The following is a 10,263-nucleotide window of genomic DNA, read 5'->3' on the forward strand; positions in this document are numbered from 1 at the left end:
AACTTCACATCATAAGTAAAGAATGCAGGATCACAGATATTTTACTTGATTGATGAGTCTCAGCATTCTGGAAAGGGGGCAAACTCTGTTGCCAGTATGATTCACCACCATTTTCAACATAAAGGTTTTGGAGAAATGAATTTACAACTCCATATGGACAACTGCACTGGTCAAAATAAAAAAAACACTGTTATTGGTTATGTATTCCAATCCAATTGTCTATATATTAACTACCATTTGTGCGGGTGGTGTTTTTGCAAAAATTAATACAATAGGTGTCTTCATGTCAAATGCATCCATGTTTTCATGTGGTACATGTAATAAAATACACTGGAAAATTATTGTCAATTCATTTGCTCTGTTTTTTTAGTTTAGTTTCATAATCAAGTTCTTTTAGAAGTGCCTTTAGAGATCTTGTCTCTTTTGAATATTATTTTAAAAGAATGTCTTGTAGATATGGGATGTGGCGAGTTATGACAGGCAGACATATGACCATTGAGTTTTCTCTGATGGAGGCAGGCCACACAAAGTTTCATCCCGACTGGCATTTTGGGCTCTGGAAGGTGAAATGGCGAGGAACAACTGCAGATAATCTTGAGGAAGTGGCAAATTCCGTTGCTCATTCATCTAGGAATAACCATAATATTCCCCAGCTTGTAGAGGATCCCCATACTGTAGACATACTTTTTTCCACAGGGTCATAATTCCGCGGAACCTCAATTTCCGGTTAATCCGTGGGTTGAAAATTGTGCGGATTTCTCAGACTGTCTCTATATGCCTTGCATTATTTATATTAAGTACGCTTGTAGAAATTTCCGCGGAAAATTTGTGACGCAGAAAAAAAAAACTTCTACAGTAACCCTGTATACAGTGCACAACTCAGCTATTTAACCAATAACTCAGCTGTGTTACCAATAACTCAGCTATGTTACAAAATAGCTCAATTGCGTTGTTACAAAGTAACTTTTTAATATAGTTTGGGAATACATATGGTTATAGGAATGCATTTGTATCTTGGGGTCTCAATAGAAAGACAGAAATTTTTTGTTTGCAAAATATTTCCCCATATACCTTCTTAAGATAAATTTTTCAGAGATGAGATATGTTTTTGGTAAATCCTATGTTATGGTAATTTTCTTGATATTAGGAAGTTGCAAAAAAGATTGAGTTATCAGAAAGGTCGATTCATCACTGGCTGAGGAAGCGGGCGAAGAAAGACAGTCCCAGTACCATGCAGAAGTTCACAGAGTGTAGGTAAGCATAACGTACCCTTAGAATTGTCTGATTCATTCCACCGAGTTAATTTTGCTGGATTGAAATTAAAGTATTTTGGATTTGACAACATTTTTACTTAAAAAGAATAAAAGTTTTCACCAGAAAAGGCAGTTTATGTTTTTATATTTCATTGTACATCTCACATGGTTAGACTTATCACGGGGTTAGACTATAATCATCAGTAAAAAGTCTTGTAACATGAAGAAGGAGGGGGGGATTTTTGGCAAAGGGACATTTGTCTAACTGAAAGACTCTTTTAGAGGTGGAATCTTTCATCAGTCTAATCACAGATCACATATAAATATATATATATATTTATATAAATATATATATATTTTTTTTTTCTGCACTCTAATGTATAAATTAATAGTTTATTTACAGTTATAGATGTAAACAATGAAATGTCTTTCTTTCTTTGGTATTTGGTCAGGAGATAAACAGTAATAATCATATTGCAAAGCAAATTAAAAAAAAATACTTTCAATTAGTAATACACAAGTTATATGTTTATACTACAGTGTCTCAACTATTAATTGCAGGTCATGTATCATGATTATATAGGCATTAAAATTTAATTCCCTCTATTAAAAGCCAAATGACAAACTCGTAAAATTAAGATTTCATGAATATTTAATGATCTACAGTTTCTTGCTTTTTTTAAATTAATAAAAAAAAAACAATCCTTAGATGAAAGAAATTTATTTTTATATTTTTTCTGTTTATCTTATAATAAATTCTTTTGTTTTGTTTTTAGCTACCATTTCATTTTCTACTGTACCATGTTTTTCTATGGACTCTACATACTATGGGATGTAAGTATTAACTGAATATTCATGTAATTTACATGTACAGTATATGTGGTACCAATAACTTGTGAACTTGTTTAGTACCAACATCACGTTACTGCAAATTCACGGATATAGCGAAGTTATTTTGGATCCAAGCTATATATAAATTTAATGAATTCCTTATATGGATATATCGAATTACGGATATAGCAAAGTAATTCCACAGGTCCCAGTGACTTCTTTATAACCGAATTTTACTCTGTTTACAAATGGATATTTTTCTTTCAGAAATCGTGGTTTTGGGAAACAAAGTATTGCTGGATTGGTTGGCCTAAGCAGGTTAGTTTACCCGCAACATTTATGTCTTCTCTTCAGATATTTCAATGTCCAATAATATTAGGCCAACAAAGCTTCCTTTTAGTTTCTCAGGAACGACTACATCATCTTAAACACTGCTACATTTATCAATTTTTAAAAATTTTTTGAAAGGGTTATATTTATTTATTCAATTTCCTATTTTTTGAATTGAAAAAATTGAGTTTTTCCCCTTTTTATACTTGCAAGAAAGTTTTAAAAAATATTCCACTTTGAAATTAGAAAATTTTGACCTGAGAAACTAAAGATTAATTTATTTGGCTTAATGTTTGTTTATTTAAACCAAACCAGATTAAGACACATGCAACTACATATTATACAAATTAAATTAATTTCAGAATTTAAAAAAAAATTAATTTGACTTAATAGTTTATTACTGTCCTTTTGCCTGAACTGAACTGGTTTCTGCATTACAATACTTTAAAACTGGAAAACTTATCTCAGACTGTAATTTTAACCATTTAAAAATTGTGTCATATCATACACATGAATATTATACAATTATGGACTTCAGTGTAGGTCAATATGTGGTTATAAGGATTCATGGCAATTGATATTGACCGAAGACACAGAAAGTGATAGCGACCATTCACTGAAGTCCATAATAGTTATATTATATAATCACTCAAAGTGAATGCACTGACACAGTCCTTACTAAACATACTTGGCTGTCAGTACGTCACAATGGTTAAAAACACGCTTCTTATATTATGACGTCACGTTCTACGTAACTTCAATGCAACGGAACGCAGTGTCGTGCGATATCATTTTCCACCGACGTGCTTTCGCGTCGATATCACAAAAGGAGGAATTATGTCATGTAAAAATTCTGACATGATGAAAAAAAACATTTCATAACCACTGTACACTTTTTCTGTACAGATTCAGGTGGGAATTAAATATTTTCCAAATTTCTTTCATTGTGATATTTAAAATTTCAAAATTTAAAATTTAAATTTTAAATTGAATTTCAAAATTACAAAATTTGAATATTTTTTCATAAATCTTAAACTGAAATATTCTACAACTTACCTTCTCATAGGAAATGGAGAAAATGGCCAGAAGCAGGAAGAGGAGGACAATAATGGTGATGATGTTCAATCTCTGCTGCCAAATGATGGTACGTGTCTAAAAAAATGTACTATGCCATGTAAAAATCCTGACATGGATCAAAAAAAGAGATTTATAGTCATTGTACACTTTTCTGTACAGATTCAGATGGGACAACTTTCAAACCAACTACAAACGAGAATTTCTGTAGGAGATTGCATGTCTACTCTTTCAAAAAAAAAATGAGATAATTTATAAAATTTTCTTTTAAATGTTAAAAGCAAAGAAAAGATGCAAAGCAACAGTGAATCAACAATTCAATCCTGATCTTCTTAAGGGTGGGTATTATAATACCAATTTGCTGCACAAATGCTTGAGAGGCCATCAATTGCGCATTAACAGATGTGAAAGTATTTTTAAATTGATAGAAAAACATGCTTTTAACTAGGGATTTCAACGAATATTCGCGTACTCCACAATCATTTGATCATACCAACTATCGACAAAAATTTCTTTAGTCGGTTATTCGTTAAAAATGTGTTTTTTCAAAGAAATTTCGATTTCAAGGCAATAATCGTATATTTGCCCATTTCATTTATTTACATATTTTTTTAAAATTAGAAACTGTTATCAAGGTTATGTGAAACAGAACTTGTATTCTGCAGTGTAACATCAAACACGATGTATCATACGCCGAATCAGTCAAACATGCACAGTCTTTAAGAGAAATTTTCCTCAAGCAAGTTCTAAGCGAAAAATGCCAAAACAGCAGATTAGGAAAGAAAATCAAGCATGTGTATCGATGATTGTCTAACTCTTACTGTTTTAAATGGAGAAGGCGATTGTTTTGTTTTGTAGATTCAAACTAAGTTCTGATATGATACAACTATTCAGAAAGAATATTAATTAAACAGCTACATGTAATACAAAATTGTAAATACAGTATTTGGCGGAATATTAGAATGGAAATAACAATTTTCTCACTTGGTATTTGAGACTGTTTATGCGGATTTAAAATGATCGCAAACACAAATTTGGACTCTTAAACCAGCAATAACAGTCATAAATACCAAATAAGAAGATAGCAAATCTTACACTTATTAAAACCTGTACCTTTTACCAATACAGTCTTTACCTGAATTCAACAGGTAATAGAGACTTAAAGAAATCACTGGTCAAACAGCACCAGGATGAGGAAGGGCTAAGTGGTCATCAGGCACCAGAAGGTAGTATTTGTAGTATTGGGAAGCAGATGCTGGATATTGACCACCAGTTGATGTCAAGTGTCTACAATAAAAGGATATTTAAAATTTTGTTTTCACAATTAAGGGAAATCAATTTGTTTGCTGTATTATAAGTATAGAATCCCACATGATGTGTAGTTGGATATTATTTTTTTATCCAATGAGTTGTATGCACCCCCCCCCCAAGCCTTAGCAAAGCTCATATCATCTGGATAAAAGGTTCAATATGGGATTAAGTCCAATACTTCCATTTCTTAATGAGCTTTCATTATGTTATTTTTCCCTCTTTAGCAATTAACATATATCTCCATTGTGCACTAGGAAATCATAAATATAATTGCAAATAAGTAGCGATTTCAATTAACATGATTAATAGACAATGTTTCCATTGTTATCTTACTGTCAATATACAATTACCTTCACTTCATCAATCAAAGGATACCAATCAGCCAAAGAAGAGATCCATTACATTGGTACTTTTACATATATCTAAAACAGAAACAGACATATTATTATTATGATTATTTAGATGATACCTAACATTCAGCTTAAGTATTTTTTATTGTCAAAATGAATTGGAAATCATTGTATTTCATAAATTAATTCCCTTTATTTCATATTTTTAGCATTAATCAGTTCAAAACGAAAAAGATTTTGCGAGGAAAATTTACATACAGGTACGTAAGCAAAACGGAAAAATCTCTGCATTTACAAAAAAATTAGCATGTCACCATGGTTACAGGACGACACATTAGTATACAACAAAAACTATTGAACATACAGTAAAATAGGATTACAGTTTACTTCCTAATAAAATGTATAAATGATATTAAATTAAAAATGATTACAATTAACACAGAAATCGATGTGATTTTTAGTCCATGACTGTTTTAAATCCAATTTAAATTTATAGATGTCAGATCTGCTTGCATGCTTGCTAAAATAATATCCCATTAGAAGGTCATGTCAGAGATCAAATTCCTAACAACTCTAGACTTCTTTCATGATTTTGCAGGGGACGATTTGATTGGTTGATAGAATTTGAATGTTAATGCTGCAAGTATGCAAGCGGATATATAATTTAATTTTAACTAGAACTGTCCAATAGGGACAAATACCCCCACTGGGTTTTTCAGAGTAGGTGCCAATTCAGAAATATTTTATGGATCTAGTAAGAGGTGTTCACTATTGTCTAATAAAGTGCCCTGCCACAGCATGATACACCCGTAAAATATTGTTCAATAATCATAAATTGGTTAGTGTGCAAGAAAATCAGGTAACCTTGATTGACACAGATTTCAATGATCTAATTTTCATTTCTTATCATGTTTAAAATATTGTACATACATCTCTAAGAGGCTTACAGTGTAGGGATTAATTAAAACAAATAATACATCATATAATTCTAAACTGATCGTATTAGAGCTTTTAACAAATATCCATCTGCAGCTTTAAATTGTTTATTGCATATTATATGAAATAATGGAAATATGCTACAGTCTAATAAAAAAAAATCAATTGATTTTTCTTTAGACTATAATTCTAAGTGAGACATGACTGCAATTTGTTGCAAATATATAAAAATTGAATTTTTTTTTTCAGTGAACACATGTATAATTAATTTTAATTAAGGTCTTCCGACTTCCTTCGGAAGACCTTACTGTTTTTCTTATGTTTCCTATTATTATTATTTTTCCCTTTTCATAGTACACGAGATTTCTCGGAAACTACTGAACCGATTTCAATGATTTTTTCAGGAATGATGCATTTTTGTAATATCTCCAGACCTTTTTTTCATATTTTAAAAAATCACTTCCGGTCGCATTTTTTGTCCGATTTTCATTTTTTAAATCGTCATTTTGTCCACGCATCTTCTTGTAAACCACTCAAGACTGAATAACGAAATTTTCAGGGATGGTAAAACATCTCTTTATGATATGTATTACGTCTTTTACTTTGGCATCCGTCACTTCCGGTCGACACAGGAAGTGATTTTTAATTTCAAGATTTTTTGAAAAATTTAACCGTCTTGAATAAAGGCAAACAGAACTTATGTTTACATTCACAATCGTCAACAAAAAGCATCAATTGTAAGAACTTCCGGTTTATACCGGAAGTTGACGAAAAATTTAACTTTCTCTCTTGAATCAAAAGAAATAGAAAAAATGGTTTAATTTGAGATTTTTCTGCTCTTTCGGCTTTGATGTCAGCCGGAAATGAAACCTGAATTGTCGAAAGTCGTCAAATAACGTCACTTCCGGTCAAACCGGAAGTAGTAAAAAAAAAAGCATATTTTGGCCGTTTTTGACATGTTTTTGGGTAACATATGTTACTGGAAGCAAAATACTTAATTTTCCGTTCGTCGACGTCACTTCCGGTCAAACCGGAAGTAGCCAAAAAAGTTTATTTTGAAGGTTTTGATGCAAAATTGAAATTATAAAGTCACTGGAGACTACTCAGCTCATTGCTTTCTTTTGTTGACATTACTTCCGGCACTTCCGGTCAAAACCGGACGGAAGACCTACTCGTTGCTTTGCAACGAGCTTTGCTCTAGTTATATTATACAATACTAATTCAGTTTTAATCATACACTAAAACATCAATTTGTTTTAATTAAATGACACCAATTGAAAGATCTTTATCTGGACCATAGCCTTCAAGAACTCTTAATTAACACAAGCAACTATAATGACATTTCTTTTTGCCCAACTCCCAAGAGATGAATTAAGATAACACTGCACTGATCTAGACATGCTCTTGCCAGTTAACTCCAGAGAATTAACTCATTAATTTCCTTCTAATTTGACATGCACATTTCTGCTATCAGAATTCTCCTTGACCATTGCCTGATAATTATGCCCATGGGACAAACTGAATTCCTCTAAAAACATTAACATTTGTTACAGAATTTGCTGTAAAGTATATGATGAAAAAAATAAGTTTTTACTTAATTTAGCATTTTTTAATAAGGATACAACTATATTTATACATTTTTTAGGATTATGAAAGTTAAAATTTTAAAGACTTAGTTTTTAAAAAAAATCACTTAAATTAAAGGTCACAGTGACCTTAAAATAGGTCATGACATCCTTCTATCCAAGATGCATAAATTGTCCAAGTTTGATGATTATAAGTCTAATAATTTTCTAGTTATGAGCCAAACAAAATCACAAAATAAAAAAGAAAAAACACCTGTAGAATGCAGAAAAATTATCCAATCATGATGAAAATACCAGGTGCACACCTTCATATGGTGTATAATAAGTGTATAAATTTTCAGACAAATCCATCCAACAGTTTCTGAGAAACGGTCCGGACAAAATATTGCCTACAGACTGACGGACAGACGGACGAACAGACGGACATGGTGATTCCAATATACCCCCCTAAACTTCGTTTGCGGGGGTATAATAAATAGAATGCCTTAGTTTAATACATGTAATAGACTTTGAACTGGTTGAAAAAAAAACCCACAAAATTATTCTTCCCTTGCACTTGGCTATGATATCTGTCATGTAAGAAAATATCAATGATGTGATGACTATGAACATGCATTATTAATAGATTCTGAAACAAAGAAATGCAGAAAACAACTTTTAAAGACCAGCAAGAGGGAAAAAAATGTTAATCAGAGCAGTCGTATAGGTCAGTTTTTCTTCTCCATATTAAGCATTTAAATACCTTTTAAAACTTTCATTCTTCATGCCATTTGAAAGTCTCATGGTTCATTTTATTTAATTTCAGCCAAGAGGTATGGAACTGATGACTTGGTCCAAATGTTGCTTGGAAAATGTAAAGAGGTTCAGTATCTAAAATATAAACGTTTAACAGCTGTTGACAGATCATTCAGCCAACAATATAAGACATCTAATTTAGAGTACAAACTAAAGTCAGTAAACTTCACAGAGAGTTATCGAATTCTCAGCAAGAAAATGATAAAAAGCATATCCAGACTGCTCAATTGCTGTTAAAACACTGGGGCATTTATGTTTTTTAAAGTTTTAGATTCTGATAAAATCCAATGTGAACTGCATATTTAGTGGTGATATTACTTGTACTTTTAAGTAATTTCACAAATAGAGGAATTTCAATATAAATTTGATTATTCCTATGATAGATATTTTTCAAAGGGGTTTTCATAAAAAATCATTATCAAAGTAATGAGTAAATGATACATGTAATCATCATCAATCGTTGTCCTTTACAATTTGTGCTTTGTGTAGGATATTTGAAAAGAATAAATTATTGGGAATGGCTGCAACCCAAAATATTTAGAAAGGGTAAGTGGGGGTATGTCCAATGACCCCACTTGTAAAATTCCCAATCTATAAATAAATTGCATACATGTATAATGCTTTTGTTTCTATAATCTATCTCCCAATTTGATTCATTCATTTCTAGACCATTAAGGCATTATTAAAATGTTTTGATTGATCATGTTCATATACTCGAACAGAACTATTACTTTTTTTGAAAGGTGCATACATTGAAAATTACGACGGACAAAATGTGATCAGAACAGCTTTATTTCTCCATGATTCTGATATATTACCTCATCAATGTAGTTTAAATGTTTGTAAGTTGTAATAAATAAATAAATAACGAGTTATAATTCTTTGTATGTTCTTTTGTGAAAAGTTGGAAATTGCATAACATATCATTGGATTTTCTGGGGACACATAAACATGTAAAGAGTATGATGAATGTGGGTGAACATATACAGCGACATAAAAATGAATTATAGGGCTAGGCAATTCAAGAAAGACATCCCGGTCGAACGACACCTAAGCCCGTGGCAACCAACACATCGTCCCAGGCAAAATTGATCCCTCAGGCTATTTCCCATTTGCCTGAGGCATTTTTTTCCAAACCTTTTTCATGCAAGCAATACAAACTGCAAAACAATGTATATTGAGTTAGTTAACCTGAATCTTAAATCACAAAATATAAAGAACTATTTTGAGACATTACACCAAAATCCTTCCTGCATACATAGGCTTTTTTTTCAAACATGAATGGAGTGACTGATTTTCCGAGGGAAGAAGCGTTTGGTTGACCAATAAAAATGGCGACAAACTGAAAAGGCTAGATAGAAAAAATTAATCTATTTCTGAATTGACATTATTATTTAATTAATTAATTCGTCTTTCTGACAATATATAAACAATTTTCATTCAAAAATTCAAACTGTGAAGGGATGAGGGGCCTATCATATCATTTTTTTAAATATCTCTCTTTTGGAAATGCACAGTATAAATGGTGAGTAAATATAAATATTTACATTTGCAAATGTTTTCCTTCATATAACACTACTGAAAAAGAATGCGTATCTATAACTGTATAAATACATGTACGGGGTCAAGAGGTCAGAGATGTGCGTTTGGATAATCGTTTGACGTAATTTCTCAGTGACGTCATAAAGGGTTGACACGCGATGAGTAGATTACATACTTGCCGTTGAGTTTAAAAAATAATGCATTCCTCACACTAAAAGTCAAAATCAGGCAAATATAAAGTATGAATAAGTCACA

General features: G+C 31.5%; 1 protein-coding gene and 1 long non-coding RNA gene across 2 annotated transcripts; one reads left to right on the plus strand and one right to left on the minus strand.

Annotated features, from left to right (window-relative positions):
* The first annotated feature begins 443 nt into the window (after positions 1-443).
* On the plus strand, positions 444-2,672 carry LOC134274681 (ceramide synthase 6-like). Its single transcript, XM_062756941.1, has 4 exons — positions 444-674; positions 1,148-1,254; positions 2,030-2,087; positions 2,352-2,672. Exons 1-4 carry the CDS (start codon positions 444-446, stop codon positions 2,547-2,549), a joined length of 594 nt encoding a protein of 197 aa, XP_062612925.1. The 3' UTR covers positions 2,550-2,672.
* A 798-nt stretch (positions 2,673-3,470) lies between these two features.
* On the minus strand, positions 3,471-8,532 carry LOC134274682 (uncharacterized). Its single transcript, XR_009993671.1, has 4 exons — positions 8,414-8,532; positions 5,150-5,221; positions 4,624-4,775; positions 3,471-3,566 (listed from the first exon to the last, which is right to left on the minus strand). It is a non-coding gene; the product is annotated as an uncharacterized LOC134274682 (long non-coding RNA).
* Between the last annotated feature and the right edge of the window lie 1,731 nt (positions 8,533-10,263).

Source organism: Saccostrea cucullata, unplaced genomic scaffold, assembly GCF_032062105.1.
Source record: "Saccostrea cucullata isolate Sc308-1 unplaced genomic scaffold, CSIRO_AGI_Scuc_v1 ctg7548, whole genome shotgun sequence".
Taxonomy (NCBI): domain Eukaryota; kingdom Metazoa; phylum Mollusca; class Bivalvia; order Ostreida; family Ostreidae; genus Saccostrea; species Saccostrea cuccullata.

Coding starts and splice junctions, on each gene's coding strand:
- LOC134274681 (XM_062756941.1), top strand. CDS start 444: ATGTCTTGTAGATATGGGATGTGGCGAGTTATGACAGGCAGACATATG. Junction 675..1,147: donor TTGTAGAGGATCCCCATACT/GTAGACATACTT, acceptor TCTTGATATTAG/GAAGTTGCAAAAAAGATTGA. Junction 1,255..2,029: donor CAGAAGTTCACAGAGTGTAG/GTAAGCATAACG, acceptor TTTTGTTTTTAG/CTACCATTTCATTTTCTACT.